Here is a 19,444-nt window from a genome sequence, read left to right on the forward strand (position 1 = left end):
AATCAACTTGAATTTTTCAGAAATTGGACACATTCAACATACGAAACTACTATCACAAACTAAAAAAAAAAACAAGTTTTTCGAAAAAATAAATATTTATCCACTATGAAATTTAAATACCAATTGAAAAATTTCCACTTAGCAAATTTTCGTAATTCTGTTCCTATTACTTATGTTTGTATTGACCTATACTAAATTCATTATTCCATTATATTTTCAAATCAGTATGATTTATAACCATATTTCTTTTTTTCAAGGTGTATTATGTGATGTACTGTTATTTGTAAAATATCTCCCCCACCCTATGTACTTTTATTGTATAATTATAATTTGTTGGATCTGATAACAGACGTGAAGTGCAAATAACAATTACATGCATAGAAATTATCATTTCTACATCACATCGTGTATTTCTAACAAATAACTCAATATAATTTTTTTATATATATTTATTTTGAGGTGAAAAATATCATTGTGGCAAGCGCCTGAAATTGAAACTTCAAAAGCAACCCAAAGCTGGGACTGAGACATTTTATTTATTTTCTAGATGTTGATGAATGCAGCACACCCGCAAACAACTGCAAGTTCATGTGTAAGAACTTAATTGGCTCATTCATGTGCATATGTCCTCAAGGTTACAGTCAGGTTGGTTTAACTGATGAATGTATAGACATAAATGAATGTGAAAATCCCGATATATGTCAAAATGGTCGATGTATTAATATGCAAGGTTCCTACAGATGTGACTGTTTCGATGGATTTGAACTAAGTACAGATGGAAGAAGATGCTTAGGCAAGTATAATTCAAGAATTTGATAATACTTCAAGAAGAGGCTTCTTGTTTGATAATATAAGTTGTATGGCAATATTTTTTTTAATGTTGAAGGTTCGGACTTCCACTGTCTCGGATTTGAAATTGAATTGAACCAAAATATTTGGATGAGTCAGTTGAAATATATCGATTAATAAGGAAAAATAAACAAAAATTATGATATGTAACACTAGGTTTTGTAAAAAAATTAATTATTGTGATCTGAAATGAGTTGATAAATGGGTTAAACATTAAGTGAAATGTCAACAATATACAAATAATAAAAATAAAAATTGAAGACAAATGATGAAAAGTGACAAGATTAAAGTATAGAAGAAAAATTTTTTATTCACAGTCGTCTTCAGTTATGACGATAGTGGATACTAACAATCAAAACGTCATGATGAAGCTTAGTTTGAATGCCTATCCTTGTTTTTTTCTCATTCTTCATCATCTTCTTTCTTTACTTTTATTTCCATTCTTTGTGTCTTATCGACATTTTACTTATTGTTAAATCAATTTATTGATTTAATATATGTCAAGAAAAAATTGTTTTCTGTAAAAATTTCTATTTCTCCTCATTTGGTGTTATTTTTTTCTTCATCAACCAATTTGAATATTTATGGTATTTTTTAGATATTTCATTGAATTTTTTCAGTTACTCTTGTCTTAGTTTTCAAATGTATCAATTTTTTTTTGTAGATAATGAATTTTTGTACCACTATATAGGTATGTTCACTTTTAGATAGAAGACAAGGAATGTGCTATAGACAACTATTCAATGGAAGATGCAGGACTCCTAATAATGAACTACGATTATCAACAATGGCTGACTGTTGCTGTTCAATGGGTGAAGCTTGGGGACCTCAATGTGAATTATGTCCATCTAGGTATACACCTCAATATCAAGATTTGTGTTTGGATAGTGGATTTTTGATCGATGGAAAAGGTAAAATTTGAATATTATCTGGAATGAATATTTGTTTGAATTCATATATAGTTATGACAGAAAATCAGTAGTAAAAGCTTTTGTTATAAATTTCAGATATCAATGAGTGTGAAACTATACCAGATTTATGTCGCAATGGACAATGTATCAATACTATGGGATCTTATAGATGCATTTGCAATAAGGGATTTAAACCAGATGCATCTGGGTTATACTGTCTGGGTAAGATAAACTTGAAACAACTAATTCTTTATTTCCAGACTCAATCAAAATATTTGAATAGAAACATGAAACTTATCATTAAAAAAAAAACTAGAATCAATTATCGAAATTGAAACTCTGCTTTAACACTTCCTTCTTTCCTCAGATTTACTCATTAGGTTACCGAAGGTTCATAATAAACTAAAGAAGAAACAGTTGATATTTCATTGATATCAACTGGTAGAGAAAAATATAAACTCATCTTAGTTTCAGAATTACAATAGTCACTAGTTGAAGAGTTTGATATTTTTCTAGTAAAGTTATTGAGGTATTGTGTGATAACCAAATTTTTTGTTGTATCATCATGATTGTGTAATATTTTTTAAAGTTTAGAAAAGTGAGTCTCACTTACCTATCAAAACAGTCCTTGATAAAGGACGTTTTTATCTGAAACAATTGCTACTGCTGTCCATGGTTTATTAGAAATGATGCAACGCAAATGAAGCCTTTAACCATAGAGTACTATGTAATAACTGGTAGGGTGTTGCTATGGTTCAGAAGTTATTTACTCAACAGATCTCAATGTACTAAAATAAACAACGTCCTATCAAGCCAAAAACCAATTGATACCGGGGTCCCCCAAGGGAGTGTACTTGGCCCTGTTTTATTCATACTTTATTTGAATGACATAAATTTTATTAGTGACTGTGAATTCATCAACCTCTTTGCAGATGATACTCTCATTGCATCAAGCGACTATGATACTTATAATGCTGTACGCAAAATTAATTTGACTCTTGAAAACGTGGCGAAGTTCTTGAACATAAACAAACTCGAACTGAATACCACTAAAACGAAAGCTATGATATTGACAACACAATATAAATATAACTCAATTGATATCAACTCCATTAATATTGAGATCTACGGCGAAACTATAGAAAGAATTCAAATACCTAGGCTTCATTGTTGATAACACTTTGAACTTAAAAAAACACTTCCAGTATATGTGTAATAAAATTTCTAAAAAATTATTTTTCTTTACTAGAATTAGTAGACAATTAACATTCCAATCTAATTTGACTGTTTATAAAATAATAATCCTACCACACTTTGATTACTGTGCTCATTTGATATCATTACTAGACGGTAATTCTATCTCTCCTCTACAAAAATTACAAAACAGAGGAATGCGCTTGTTATTAAAACGCCATAAATATACTCCTATATTATCAATGATTAATATTCTGAATTGGATGATATTCTATGATATTCATATTCAAAATACTCACTGGAAAAGCACCACATTACTTCAATGAGTTTATTACATATAACCATCAGATACACAAATACGATACAAGAGGAAGAGATAGATGACTTGGTTGTCCCACAAACTAACCTTGCAAGAACAATGAATTCTATTTTTCACAGAGGACTCATGGACTATAACAAGCTTCCTAATGAAATTAAACAAAGTAACACCCTTCAACTCTTCAAACGCTCCTTATCTCAATATCTACGGGCACAATACTATTCCAATTGAGTTGTTCATCATTCTTCTCTCTATTAATCTCTTCATCATCTACTACTGCTTTGTTTTACCCAATATATTCCATCATATAGGGTCTTATATATTTCAGTTTTTTTGTAATTCTGTTTAATAACTGATATATTTGTATAATATTTATGTATATTAGGATATCTATTTCAAATAAATCTATTTCTGATTTCTAAAAGATTTTAGTTCACCGTTATTGAGGAATAGATCAAAATTTAGTTACATAAGCTCTCATAAGTTTTATTTTGATGTGAACATCAACTCAGGTATTTCAATCCCAGAATATACTTTTTTGAGAATTTCTTATCATGAATTCTTTGAATTCTTCATGCCATACATGAAGATTTAATCAATATGAAAGTGGCAGGGTTTTGCCTTCTAAGTGTTGAAAAATGAATTAAAGAAGTTCAGATTGACCTTATTAATTCAAGTGGAACAAACGCCATGTTGCCAAGACTTTAGGCTCTACCCGCCATCTTTCATAATAAGGTTAACACGTTGGCCATATAGCTCACGGAACTAGTTTATCGTCAGGCCCTGTTAACGTACAGCTCTCACCACTCAGTATGGATTTAAATACTGTATACTACCATTCAGTGTATATATTTCATTACTTCTTATTCCGAAAAAAAACCTGAAACTTGACATATTTATACATTTTGTCAAATTAAATAAATCCAAAATGAAAAAATTGATAAACTGAAAGTTGGACCTCAGTAGGATATGAAGTAAGGAGTGACAATAGAAAATACTTATTGGTAGGCAAAACACATGAATATGACAAGTTACTGACTAGTTGGCCTTTTTCTTCAGGAGTTTGTATCTTATTGTTTCTCATTTTTTAGATATCAACGAATGTGCTACTAATACATCACATTGTCAGTACAACTGTCAAAATACTGAAGGCGGTTTCATATGCTCTTGCCCATCTGGATTCTTGTTAAACCCAGACGAGTTAACCTGTAGAGACCTGGACGAATGTAAAACTGGCCAACACATTTGTCAACAAAACTGTATCAACACGGAAGGAAGCTACAAGTGTTCTTGTGATGAGGGATATACTCAAGTTGGTGATAGCTGCCACGGTAAGTGAAATGGTATTAATTTGTTACCCTACTACTTAAAGCTGTCTGACTTATCCATTTCTTCCAAGTTTCCAGAAATTCTGTAGTCTTATGGGCATCTATTTTCATGACATTCATTCTAACACTCTTGTTTCCTGTACTAATTTGTACAGGTGTCTTGCTGGATGTATGTCATATTATTCTGGATATAACTGGGGTTGTCCATGAATTGTTTGCCTCCTGTGATTCAATTTCTCACATTTGCATAAAATATAATGAGTTGTCTTTGTCCTTTTGTTACATTGCTCGTAGCTGATGTCTTTGTTGAACAGCCATATATTGTTTAGGTGTCCTCTTCATGGATAGTGTCCAATGAATAGCAGTGTTATGGTTCTAAGACAATCCCTGCTTCAATGAATCAGTTCTTCAGTTCTTTTCTTGGGCAGTCTCTTGATAAAGGTTTCTACGTATGTGTTCCTGGGTGTATTTTTCCAGTACCTTGATGTTTTTTAGAGTCCCACTTATCAATATGGTTCCTTGCTGAAGACTTTGGTATCTCAAGACCAGTGATGTGTCTGGCATTCCCAGACTAATCTAGATGTCACTTTTAGGTTCATCAGTGCCTCAAGGGTACCCTGAATATCTTTGAAAATATTGATCCGCTCATTTCATTAAGGCCTCAAATTAATATTCAATGCATATTGCAAGATTGCATGCACTTCAACCTTTAGAATGATGTGTACTGACCAAGTCGGTAACTGAAACAAAGATTTTTCTCTGCAGAATAAATTCTAGCTTTTGTCCAATATTCGGTTTTCGACCCTTTTGTGTACCAGGCGTTTCTGTCCACTTAATTTGAAGTTTTAGAGGTCCATTACAAGGTTCCATAACAATGAGGATAAAACCGTCCTTGAGGAATCAGTCTTCATGTTTTTGGTTTGTATCCCAGAGCCAAACTTGTTCAGAGGGTTATGCACAATATTTTTGAGAAGACGTACCAGTTCTTTTTTGGAGCATTACTGTTCAGGATTCCAGTGTTGAGTTTGTAATTTCTTATCTGGGAAAGAGAAGCTCTCTTATAGTCTCTCCTCCTGTTTCCGTGTACTTCTCGGTATTTGTTTTCAGATTTATTCATTGAGGGTATTTTAAAGAGTCTGGCGCATACTTGGGCCTGTTCGACCTCCTCGCGTTGCCTTCTCCATAACTCTCGCTTAAATTTCCTCAAGACTTCGTTTTATTCAGTTAGGGACCTTTTGAAGGTTTTTCTAGTTCACTGTCTCATCGGTGCCAAATCTTCATCCTCCAGGAAACATACCTGTTTGATCTTCGTTTAACAGTGGCACAATATCCGCTGTATGTAGAAATGATTGCTCCCAGCAATCAGTTTCGTACTGCAAAGCTTATTTGATCGAAACAAGTTTCCATCTTGACCTTCTGATAGGATATGATCTCTTTCATTGGTGTCAGTGCTCCACCAGGTGAGGTGGTGTGCATTGGCTTCATAGCCAGTTTTGAGCTGCTCGGCAAGCCAATAATTTGAGTCAAACCTAAAAGTAATGGTCAGCTTTGTTTACCACATATTCCTGATACGCGCCGCTTTGGGGGAAAATCAAGAGAGCTAAGTCAGTCTATCATTTCTCGAGAAATTGCCTGCAGAAGATATTCCCGATTATACAGGTTGTATGTGATTTTTGGGTCCCTAATTAGATGTATGGATCTTTTCTGGATAGAATCGCAGAGTATGCTTAGTGACGGAACTGCTTGTATGTGATCAATATTCCGAAAAAGGTCGAGTTTGAGTTTTATTAAGCACAACTTTCTAGCTTGAAATAGTTTTGAGTTTCTGAGAACCTACCTTTTATATTTCAGCAACGTGATTTTGCCAGTACATATCCAGTTGACTTGCTCAATATATTGAAGCATTCCAAATATTTGAGAATATGTTCGAGTTATAAATTTCTTCATTTTTTCAGTATCAACCTTATAAAACAATTATTTCTTTAGAATATTTTTCTTGCTTTTTTAGGTAAAGGCGTCTTTAACTAAGGAGGAAAAACCTCTTTATTTAAGATTGAAGATCCCACAACAATGCCAAAAGTTAATTGGTATATTGTCCAAATTATACAGTGAGTTTCAATTATACAGTGAGTTTCACCATATGGGAAACTATTTTATCATCCATTTCTCAGAAAATTTTATTTCTTATAAAAATTGGTGCATTGCGAGAAACTTGGATTCGAGTTGTCAAAATTCTAAATTTTCTAATAAACTATCCTTATTTTCGACATTATTAAAAAAGTTCAATTTTGAAAAGTTGTTCAAATTTGAAAACAATATTCAGATTTGAATTCACAGCCACCTACGTAACAAAACAAAAAAATCCATTTTCTTATGGTTCTAGCCTCATGAAGAGTACTTGTACTACTTACAGATTTGTATTACTTAATTGTTTAGCATTAAATAATTTAGTCAACTATTTATTCTTATTTTGGACTTACATACAGAGTGAAATATCAATTTTGCACCAAAAAACCAGTAAAAATTTAAACCATTTTCAACAAACATCGATATACTAGTTCGAATAATACATTGTACTAAATTTCTGTTGAACTGTCCTTATGTTTTTTCATAATTGTGGAATCTAACACACTTGCTGTCATCTGTTATCATAACATACAAACTGTCTTAAGTCAATTTGTGTTCTGTCATATTTCGATAGTTGGGACGAAGCAGAAAAATATTTTTTTGTTTTTTGAGTGCTATGGCAACATGAGTGTAGTAGAATGAAGTTGCATTGTTTGACAGACAGTAAAAGTTTGATTTCTTATTTATTTCAGTTCGTTCTTTAATAAAACCAATCACATTTTGAAGTTGTGTCTATTTGAAAGTAAAAAACCAGCCCAGACACCCTTCAGTTAAAAGCAGGAAGTGTAAAAGTAAGCAATCGTAAAAATTGAAAACAGTAATCACTAAAAACAAAATGGCGACTGCAGCTCAGGACGACGCAGTGACTTTGGTCTAAAAACTAACAAACAGTGAATCGTACCAGATATGGAAGTTTCAAATAACAGTTATCTCAAAGCTTATGCTTTATGAGACATTGTTAGTGGAACAGAAGTTTTGTCATCTACTGATGACAGTAAAATAGCAGAATGGAATCGTTGAGGTGCCAAAGCACAAAAATTAATAATAACGACAGTAGACAAAAAGATTCTCATGCATATAATCAACTGTAAAACATCCAATGAGATGCTCGAGAAACTGAGTAATATTTTTGACAAGAACACTGAAGAACAAAAATGCAGCTTAGTAAAGGATTTCTTTAACTTAACATATGACAAAAGCAGTGATATTTCTTTACATACAGTAAAGTTGAAAGCCTGGCATATATACTAAAAAGTTTGAGTCAAGATATTAATGGAGAAATGATTATCGCCAAGGTCCTTTCAACGTTACCAGAAAGTTACAAATACTTCAACACAGCCTGGGATTCAACACCCAAAAGTGAAGACATTAACTAAACTCACCTCAAGGCTATTGGCAGAAGAACCCAGATTCAAAGAAGTTACAGAAGAAAATGCAGTATCATTCGAGTCAACTAAAAGTCAAAAGAAGGGTTCCAAATATAAAGAAAAAGTAACATGTTTCAAATGTAATGGCTTGGGGCATTTTGCTAAAAACTGTCATAAGCAAAGAATTTGTTCAATCTGTAACAAGAACAATCATGTGGAACAAGATTGCTATTTCAGAAAGAAGAAACAGACCCAAAAAAAATGCAGAAGATAGCATTTTTCACAGAAAAAAATGAAAACCCCGTAGATGATAGAGTTTTTGTTGTAGGCTCATGGTCATCTTCGCATATGTCTAATAACATAGATTTTTTCAAAACACTTGCTGAAACTACATCAGAAATTTCTGTAGCTAAAAAAGGACTTGATATGAGAAGTGAAGGACTGGGATCAATAGAAGGAAGTGAAATTTTTCTGAATGATGTACTTTTCATTCCTGATTTAAGTAAAAACTTATTATCTGTGAGTGTCATTACAGAAGAAGAAGGAAAAGTGATATTTGACAAAAACAAAGTGACTATCTTGAAAGACAAAATGAAAATCCTTGAAGGGACCAAAGGTGAAAATGGTCTTTATATGGTGAATTTGAATATACAACCACAAACTTTTCTATCAGACCTTGAAGAAAATCCGGCACAAATATGGCACAAAAAACTAGGACATTTGGGGGTGAATAACTTGAAAAGATTAGTTGACATGTCAATTGGAATCGACATCAGCAAAACTGATCTTCATAAACTAGTGACAGTGTGTAAAACATGCCTAAAAGCTAAGCAAACCAGACTTCCTTTGAATAATGTAAGAACTTGAGCTATCCGCCCTCTTGAAATCATTCACACGAATTTATGTGGCCCCATCGATCCCATCACATGGGATGGTAAGAAATACATTCTAACATTCCTTGATAACTTCACTCATTATTCCACGATATATTTATTGCAAAATAAATATGAAGTATCCGAATATGTAAAGAAGTATATCCAAGAGGTAGAAGCTCACCACAATATGAAAGTGTCAAAAGTAAGAAGTGACAATGGAACAGAGTTTGTTAATGCAGATCTAAAATCTTGGTATAAAAGAAAAGGAATTGTAATGGATCTTTCTGTACCCCACTCTCCTCAACATAACGGTAAAGGTTGAACTGTAGCATAATGGACAAAGCCAGAGCACTGATTTTTGACTCTGGTTTGAACAAGAAGTTCTGGGGTAAAGCAGCAAGAGTGGCTACATATCTTTTAAACAGATCACCCAGTGAGGCAGTTGACATAACTCCAACAGAAAAATGGACAACTAAAATACCAAATCTTTCAAATATTCATTTATTTGGATGTAAAGCCTATGCCAAGACACTGGGATATTTAAAAAAACTTGACGAAAGAAGTAAGGAGTTCATTTTCATTGGATGTTCATCGAATGGCTATCGATTGTGAGACGAAGAAAATGAAAAGATAGTTATACAGAGACGTAATTTTTCAAGAACCTAAAGGTGATATTCAAAGTAAAAGCCCAGTAAATTCTAGAATATTGATGAACCTCGAGAAAAGGGAAGAAGAGGATAACGAGGTTAAAATGACAGACGAAACTGATGGACTTTCAGTAAATGATTACCTCAAACACCAGGAATCAGAAGATGAGATAGAAAGTGAGGTTAAAACAACACGATGTGGTAGAAAAGTAAATATATCAAAAAGATTTCTGGATTATGACCTAACAAATTCTGATAATAAACATTCTATAGCGATGCTGAGCAACGAAGAAGTAATGAAAAGTGATGACAAAGAAAAATGGATACAGGCCATCGAGGATGAAAAAGCTTCATCGAACAAAAACAACACTTGGACATTGGTGGATGAAAACATAGTATTGAAAAAACATTCTAACCAGCAAATGGGCGTTTGAAGTTAAAGATGATGGGCATTATAAAGCTAGACTAGTTGTAAGAGGATGCCAACAAAAATATGATATCCATTATATGGAAACTTTCAGCCTAGTAGTTAACATAACTGCTCTAAGAATAATACTAGCCCTAGCTGCCTGCAATAATTATTACATTAAGAAATTTGACATCAAAACTGCCTTTGTCAGAAGAGATTTTTATGAAATTGCCAGAAAGCTACACAGAAATAGGCAAGGTATGTAAACTTCTAAAATCTCTGTATGGTCTAAAACAAGCCCCTTTAAAATGGAACAAAACATTTACAAATTTTTTGAGAGAAAATGGTTTACACATACAAAAAACTGAAAATTACTTTTTTGAAAATGAAAACAATTCTTTAATACTTATACAATTTGATAGAAATGGAAAACTTGCTGAGAAATCTTAGAAACAAGTTTGAAATGACATTCAGTAATGATCCAGAATCCTTCCTTGGAATAAAAATTAAAAAACAAATAAATGGGATCCTATTGAGCCAAGAACAATATGTTGAAAACATGATTCAGAAATTCAACATGCAGGAATCGAAGACAGTGGCAACACCATTAGTTGGCAATGCTACAGTGACAGTGATTTTTCTGGTGATGTGAAAACTCAAAAGACCACAACTGGGTGCGTAATATTTTATTGTCATGGTCCAGTAACATGGTGCAGTTGTAATCAGCCTATTTTTTCGTTGTCCAGTATGGAGGCTGAGTATATCGCTGCTGCCGATTGTGTTAAAGAACTTATCTATCTAAAATCCCTGATACAAGAATTAATAGGACATGATCTCAAAGTTACTCTTCATGTGGACAATCAAAGTACCATAACATTAGTGAAAAATGCCAGTTTAATAAAAGATCAAAACACATTGACGTAAGATATCAATTTATCAATGAAAAGGTGAGAGAAGGTACTATGAATCTCTTGTACTGCTCAACACATGAACAAATCGCGGACATTTTAACCAAGCCATTATGTGCGACTAATGTGTGTTAGGTGTGATCTACCAGAGAAGTTAATAGCAGCAAGTGAATTCTAAAATTGAGTATATATATAATCAACATAAAAAGCATTTGTCGTTAGTCCCAAGAAACCAGTGAAATACATAAAAACTATGAGCAACAAAAACAAGCTGTGATTGAACCTGAAGTTTTTTCTGCATTCCTCAGAGACTGGTGTTTGTTGATAAATCATCACTATTAAGAGGATAGGGGTAAGTTTGAGAATCACATTAAGAGGATACGAAGGCGTTCTGGATTAAATACAAAAATTGGAGAAAAATGTGGAAGTTGCAATAATGTGAGTGATAAGGATTAATTGGTAAAATGTGATAGTTGCCATACTATTTCACATGCTAATGAAAGCTGCTGGCAGCATCTGAAATTAGGGCTGTTATATTGCAAACAGATCACTAATATACTTTTGCATTGAATGTCGTATTGCATTTCAGAAAGTTCCACTACTAATAAGGGTGATATCAGAAATGATGTTAAAGAATTGAAAGAAGAAGTTAAAGCTCTAAAAAATGAAAATAAATTCCTAAAAGAAAACTTAATGAAAATTGAGAGTAGTGAAACCAACTTTGAAATGGAGGATTCATGAATGAAATAGAGGAAAGAAAAACGAGATCAAACAACACAATGATTTTAAATATTAATGAATCGAATGCTGTAAATAGTAATGATAGAATAGAAAATGAAAAAAAAATGGTGAGAGAAGTTTTGGAGCATGCAGACATTGCTCTTAATGAGTTTAAAGTAATTAGAATAGGAAAATATGATGGAAGAAAAACACGTCCCATAAAGGTTATTTTGGAATCTAATGACGCAGCAGTAAATATACTAAGAAACCATAATAAAATCAATGATAATATTCCTTCTATCAGAATAATTGCATATCAAACGACTGCTCAACGAGAGTACTAAAAAAAAATTAAAATTAAAGCTGAATAACATCATTGACGAAGGTGATAATTCTAAAACTATAATTGAATTCAATTTAGATATTGTTTATTCGAACATAGAAAGTTTGTTAGCTCATAAAACTCAATTGATAGCTGTTTGCTACCATCCTGCTATTATTTTACTAAGTGAAGCCCGAACCACAAGCGAAATAAATAACCATGAACTTGAAATAACAGGCTATTCAACTATAAGATGTGACTCCAACTCAAGACACACAGGAGGTGTGATTATTTATATTAGAAAAGATATTAAATTTACAAACGGTAAAACCTATGTGCAAAATGGAAATTATTGGTGTAAATTAATATCTGTAACCAGCGGCAACACGAAATGGATAATAGGAAGTTTATATCATTCACCCAGTGGAAGTCATGCAGATTTTCTCGATCAAATGGAGATAATATGTGAAGAAATATTTTGCAGAATTCCTCGAGTGATTTTAGCTGGTGATTTTAATTTAGACTTCTTGTGTAATGAATTTTATGTTGAAAAAATTAAAGATCTTTTTAATGCTTATGGTATACATCAAAATGTGGAAACATATACTAGAATAACTAACACCAGTAAAAGTTTGATAGACTATGTATTGATAAATCAGGATAATTTGGAAGTTAAAGTATTGGATGAGCCCAAGATCACTGATCACTCCATAATAACTTAAATGTTTTCAAAATGTGAGACCTATTACAGCAGGGAGGTGCACTAAAATGATTAGAAAGTTAACCGATGAAAATCTGCATTCCATAATTTATAGTCAATTCCTACTGAATAGTATAGATGTTAACGACATTGACAACAATATTAAGGATATTTTAGGCAAAATTGTTAAAAAGATCGCACCCGTGAAAACAATAACATATGGCGTAAACGACATACCTTGGTATGACGATAATATAAAAAAATTAAGCAGAGAAAGAGATCCTGCATATAAAATCTTCAGAAGTATCTCTAATACAACCAACTGGAAAAATTATAAACAAAAACCTAACGCTGTTGTTAATTTGATAAAAGAAAAAAAATTGTTGTTATTATTATAACCAAATTGACAGAAATATGCATAATCCACGTTCAGTGTGGAAAACTCTAAAAAAATTAATAAACCCTAAACAAATTAATAATGATTTCTGCAATGGTGTGCAATTCGAAAAAATTGTCAGATTTTTTGTGTAAGAGATAAAGGAGAGATTACTGGGCATTTTAATGAGTTCTTTGTCAATAGTATTGATGATATGGTGTCTAGTATTGAAGATATTGAGTTTTCTTGTAATATTTATTTCTTGTAAAATTAGTATCTATACATGAGTTGGGTATAATTATGAAAAATCTAGAAAATAAAGGAAGTCAAATTTATGAACTAAACAGTAAAGTTGTGAAAAATAGCTTTGATGTTATTAGGCATGTGTGGTGCCACTTTGTGAATGTATCATTGGAAAGTGGCACATTTTCCGAAGAATTGAAAACCAGCATTGTTACACCTATCGAAAAGGTTGCAAATATTAGTAAAGGTGGTAAGTTTAGACCAATCAATTATTTGTCATTTGAAGCTATTCAGAGTCAGCTATTAGAGTCAGTAGTTTATCAACAGGTATTAGAATATATTAACTCAAATAATTTGCTATTCATTAATCAGTCTGGCTTTTTGAATCAAAGCACTCATGTGAATCAGCTATATAACTCACTGTCACTAAATGGAAGGAAAAAGTGAGTAATCATCTGTACACTATAGCAATATCACTGGATCTAAAACGGGCGTTTGAAACAGTAAATAGAGAGATATTATTAAAAAAAACTAAATAAATATGGTATAGAGGGTAAAGTATTCAATTGGATTAGAGGATACCTTACTAATAGAAAACAGACAACAAAAAGTGATGTAATGTCATCAGCTATTAAAGTAATTCATGGAGTTCCTTAGGGTAGTATTTTGGGCCCTCTATTGTTTTTAATGTATATTAATGATATGGAAAAATAAGTTGAATGTGACTATATTCATATATTCGCAGATGATACTCTGATATCAGTAAGTGATGGGAATATCGATAGAGCAATGATCAAAATAAATGATGTACTGAAAAATATGGATAAATATTTGAAAATGAATAAATTGAAGTTGAATGTAAGTAAAAGTAAGGCAATGATAATTACTACACCTTATAAATATAAACAAATAAATAGTAGTAACATTAACATAGAAATAAACAATGAAAAAATTGAAATTGTAAAGGAATTTAAATATCTGGGATTTATGTTGGATAATCATTTATTATTTAGTAGCCACTTTGAATATATAAAAAAAATATTGAAAAAAACGGTATTTCTTTTCTAGAGTGTCCCAAAACTTGAGTCTGAATTCCAGAATAACTGTGTATAAGACTATCATTCAACCTCATTTTGAATATTGCCCTTCATTACTATACTGCTTTGATCTGAAAAAAATATCCCAATTACAAAAGCTACAAAATTGAGCAATGAGAATATTATTGCGACGTAGTAGATCAACTCCTATATAATTGATGCTGGAAACTTTACTGTTATTTACTGTGGAGCGAAGACTGACTTACTTAACTATGATCTATATCTATAAAATGATACATGAACTGACTCTAACATACATGGTTAAGTTTATCATAACTGTAAACCAAATCCACACATACAATACTAGAGGCCAGAATCATTTATATGTAAACAGGCAGAGTACCTCATATAATGTAAAAGTTTTGTATTATAATAAAAAAATATTCCAACATTTTTCTATGCTGTATTTAACTTTAACTGTAAAATACGTATGTTAACTATTTTATTTTTTATAAATTAGGATTGCCCTACTTAAATGAATAAATCATCATTAAAACTAAATTCGGTAAATTCAGTAACAGACTACTGTATAAAAATGTTTGATATTTAACTTGAGTAAAATATTTTTTTTGTTTAGTGTTAGGTATTAGATTCGAAAATTAGAAGAAGATGTTGAACTGTCCTTATGTTTTATCATAATTGTTGAATTTAATACACCTGCTGTCATCTCTTATCATAACATGCAAACTATCTTAAGTTAATTTGTGTTCTGTCATATTTCGATAGTTGTTGTGATTTCATATCCGAATATTGTTTTCAAATTCAAACAACTTTTCCAAATAAACTTTTTTGATAATGTCAATAATGAGGGTAGTTTATTCTTGATCAAAATTTCTATTTTCTGTTCTCCCCTGTACACTGTTCGGAAATTTAGAATTTTGACAACTCAAATCCAAGTTTCCCGCAATGCACCAATTTTTATCAGAAATAAAATTTTCTGAGAAATGGATAATAAAATAGTTTCCCATGTGGTGCAAACTATTTGAAACTCACTGTAGATATTTTATTGAAATCAGAAGCTGAAATTACCAGAAAATGTGACTGCATTTGAATAAAATTCTGATAGGGATTTATCCAACTCATCTTTGCCAAAAACTGAATTATAAGATTTTTCAATAAAACATTCTTTCAGACAACACCTAAATATTGCACATAATTTAACAAATGTCAGTTTGAGATTGAAAGATCTTGAATTGATGTTTATCCGATTGTGTGCAATTTTTAAGTGTTTTCCGTATGGATCCAAGAAAGGGGGCAGAGAATAAAATGAATATTCCCAAATTGAATCTTGAAACATGAATCTCTCCTAATGAATTTTTCGTAGTCAACAAATTTTCTCTTAGACGAAGATTTCATACATACAGTCGAGCCGCGTTGAAGTCAATCGAGTACTTTGTAGGTACGTTGGAAGAGATGAATGTTTCGAGATTCCATTTTGAAATATTTATGGAATATTTATTTGCTTTCGATCATTCCGAAGGAGGGTCCAGATCTATTCTGAAAGGCAGAGAATATATGTGATGGAATTTTAAGATTTTCAATAAACTATTTACAAAACCGCCACAGATGCTTCACCATACACTAGTTTTTTCAGACGCATGTTTAATAATCAACACGCCTGAAGTTATTGCATTGTGAAACACGTGTTGCGGTTTTGTAAATTATTTAGTGAAAATCTCATAATGAAATATATGCATAGAAAATCTTTCCTCAGTCGCATTTTCTTCTAGTTCCAACTATAATGAATACATCACTTAACAAAATTATTAATTTTGTTTTATTATGGTGAAGAAAAGTTATTATTTTTTTGTATACATATTAAATTAGTTAGTAACATTCCATTTAATAATAATCATAATCAAATAATTTTCTCCGTTTCAGATATTAACGAGTGTGAAGAAGCTGGCTTCTGCCCTAAACCAGGAAGATGTGTAAATACTTTGGGCAGTTTTAAATGCATATGTCCAAGACGTTTCAAACTAGATTCCACTGGAACTTATTGTTTAGATATTGACGAGTGTGCAGATGATTTAAAATGCCAAGAAGGGTGTCAAAATTTGGTTGGAGGTTACAGGTAAAAATTTTTATATATGTTATATACTACCTCATCCAGGAGATGGTATTTATGAATTAAAATTTCTTTCTTAAATGCATGTTGATGAAGCCTCATTAGAAAATATCTCAGTATTTAAAGTCACACGTGTGTACTATCTCCGAATAGATCGAATTTTAAGAGGTTTGAATACACCTTTCAAACGCGAATTTTATAACAAAATATTCGTGAAAATTGTGGGAATCTATCCATGTGCAAATGATCAATTGAATTGATTAATCAAAGTTGATAATTTGAAGTGAACAGCAATTCATCCACTTCTTTAAAAAACGTGAACGTCAGATCAGGACTCCGGAAATATCTATAGCTACATATTCCACCATGAAGTGTTTAAAATGTAGAATTACCGGAAACGACTTACTCCTGAGTTGTGATGACTGTGAATGCAATATGCAAGCAGAATGTTCAGATCTAAATGCATCTGAATTGAAGATAATGACATCAAAAGTAAAACGGCAGTTGAAGTTTCATTGTAAATATTGCCTCATAAGGGGGAGACTAGTACTTATTTCTCAAGAAGATTGATGGGTTGCTACCTAAAGTTGAGGAACTGAAATCTCAAATTCAACAAGAACCACTGTTCATCTGTTATGTGTTAAAACTATGATATTACAATGAACCTTTTTCCTGAAGTACGAAAAATCTCTCACTAGCAGCGCTAGTAGTTCGGTAGGGACAAACACTGCCTAATTAATCCTCATATAAACATATGGAAAAGTACAATTGAAAAAGAATGTTTTTAACAGAAGAAAATGTTCCTGGACCTAAACTAAAATTTGCAACTGTAAAGGATAACATTGTTGTAACATTAAAACGTTGGCTTGCATGCCGTAATTCTGGAAAAAAGTGAATTAATAGACAGGTTAATATACAGACTCTAGTAAAAGAGTAGCGGTAGATTCAAACTGTAGTAAAAGAAATTTAAAATAATTATGAATTTCAGATTTATTTCCGAGTGAAATATGAATCAAATATAGATGGTAATGAAATAAATTTAATTAAATATAATGAATGAATATAATTTAATGAACGATTGAGGTTATATCTCATTTTAATCAATGGTAATTAACTATGAAAAAATTACTATTCATTTTTCTATTTCATGTTTAGAGCAATCATATGAATATTTAATAATTTTTTGCACTGTTAAATCCACTCTTTTCGAAGCATGTATCCATTTTTTACATCTAACCTCATTAATATGAGGTTTTATAAATGGTATAAAAACACGTTTTCTTCCGGATATCGATTATCCGACGTACAATTCGCAAAACAGTAATGTTTTGTTGGCATTATACTAGCACAAAATAATATCAGATTTATATTTTTAAATAATAAATCAATATTATGTAAATAATACTGTTTTACATGTGAATAGTTTATGTTTGTCCCTACTATTAGTGCTGCCTCTCGTTACACGTTCGCTGTACTATTCTCAGGAAAAAGGCTCATTTCAGTAGAAACATGGCTTGATAAAGACTTTTTGGATAGTGAATTAGGCTTAAAAAATTTCAACATATATAGATTTGATAGAGGCCAAACAAATCGTGATAAAAAAAGAGGATAAGGGTTTGAAAGCCGCGAAAGCCTTAACCATTTTGTCATACATTACATTACTCATCAGTTTGTTTTGATTCAAAAAATGATACAAGGTAATATCTACAATATGATGTATACTTCTATGACTTCATAAATATTACAATTACAAATTCTTACAATGTTCTCTATTCTGCTATGGACTACTATGTTCCCTTAAAAAAATAAACCCCAACTTTTCTAGTATGGTTCATTTCTCAGTTGAAAAAATTATTTTTCAGGAAAAAATCATTTCACACAGAATACAAATTGAAAATTTTTATAAATGTGAAGAGTTTTGTTACCTGAGAGATAAATACGAAGCATTGAGAAACACTTGCCACCAAGCATATATAAATAAAATAGAGAATGGAGTTTCTGAAATTATATTAGTAACAAAAAAAAACACACTCCCTACCATCCAAAATGTATTATGATGAGTCTGTCAGCGAAAATAGCAATGATATTGTAAATCTTTTTGCACACTATTTCTCATTTGTCTTCAGTGATGAAACAGTTGACCAAATCCCAGAATATAAATTCAATAACACAGTTAATATATGTAGTTATAGCGTTGATGTTACAGAAATTATTGAACTGGTCATGTCATTACCCTGGAAGTTGTCTGCAGATCCCGATGGAATCCCGCTATTATTAATTAAAAAATGCATTTTTACCCTGGCCAAATCCATTCACATGATTCAGAAAAACATTCTGAAATGGATTGAAAATTATCTTGTCTGCAGAGTCCATTATGTAAAATATCTATCCTGAATTACAGTTTCACCTGGTGTACCATAGGGATCTCTATTTGTAAATGACTTGAATGATGTTATTCTCTATAGAATTTTTTTCTGTGTGCTTATGATCTGAAGATGTTCAAAGTTATTCACGAATCATCTGATACTGAATCAATATGATTTAACTAACTTTGTATGCTGGTGTGATATAAACTTATTGTAATTGAATATAGACAAATGTCATAAATTCACTTTTACCAAAACAAAAATCCCATAAAAGTCTACAGGGTGTTCCTTAAACACATGCTAATATTTAAGGAGGTAATTCTTAGACCTATTTTAAGGAAAAAACGTCCTATGGACGTATGTCCTAAACGCCTTAACTTTTGAGATACAGGGTGGCAAAATTTTCAAAAATAATCAGTTTTTTAATAATAACTGATATAATTTTGTAGACATCTTTGACATATTTGGTACATATGTTCCATGCCTCAAGGCGCATTTTCTGATGTACAATTTTCTTAATTTTCTCTGCCAGTGGCGTACGTACGAGTTTTGAAATGTATATTTTTGGCGAAAAAAATACTACGCCACTGCTTTATCTTGAATTAAAAGTTATTTTTT

The 19,444-nt window shown here is 31.6% G+C and overlaps 1 protein-coding gene across 1 annotated transcript in view; it reads left to right on the forward strand.

Annotated features, from left to right (window-relative positions):
- Positions 1 to 19,444, forward strand: part of LOC111503711 (fibrillin-3) — a 206,480-nt gene that overhangs the window by 174,386 nt on the left and 12,650 nt on the right. The window contains exons 31-35 of the mRNA XM_074177824.1: positions 548 to 793; positions 1,557 to 1,760; positions 1,857 to 1,982; positions 4,365 to 4,604; positions 16,274 to 16,466. Coding sequence (XP_074033925.1) covers positions 548 to 793; positions 1,557 to 1,760; positions 1,857 to 1,982; positions 4,365 to 4,604; positions 16,274 to 16,466 — 1,009 coding nt within the window. The remainder of the gene's footprint in view (positions 1 to 547; positions 794 to 1,556; positions 1,761 to 1,856; positions 1,983 to 4,364; positions 4,605 to 16,273; positions 16,467 to 19,444) is intronic.

The sequence above is a fragment of the Leptinotarsa decemlineata genome, unplaced genomic scaffold (assembly GCF_025532065.1).
Source record: "Leptinotarsa decemlineata unplaced genomic scaffold, Ldec_3_MD MMD2_tig00003308_RagTag_RagTag, whole genome shotgun sequence".
NCBI lineage: Eukaryota > Metazoa > Arthropoda > Insecta > Coleoptera > Chrysomelidae > Leptinotarsa > Leptinotarsa decemlineata.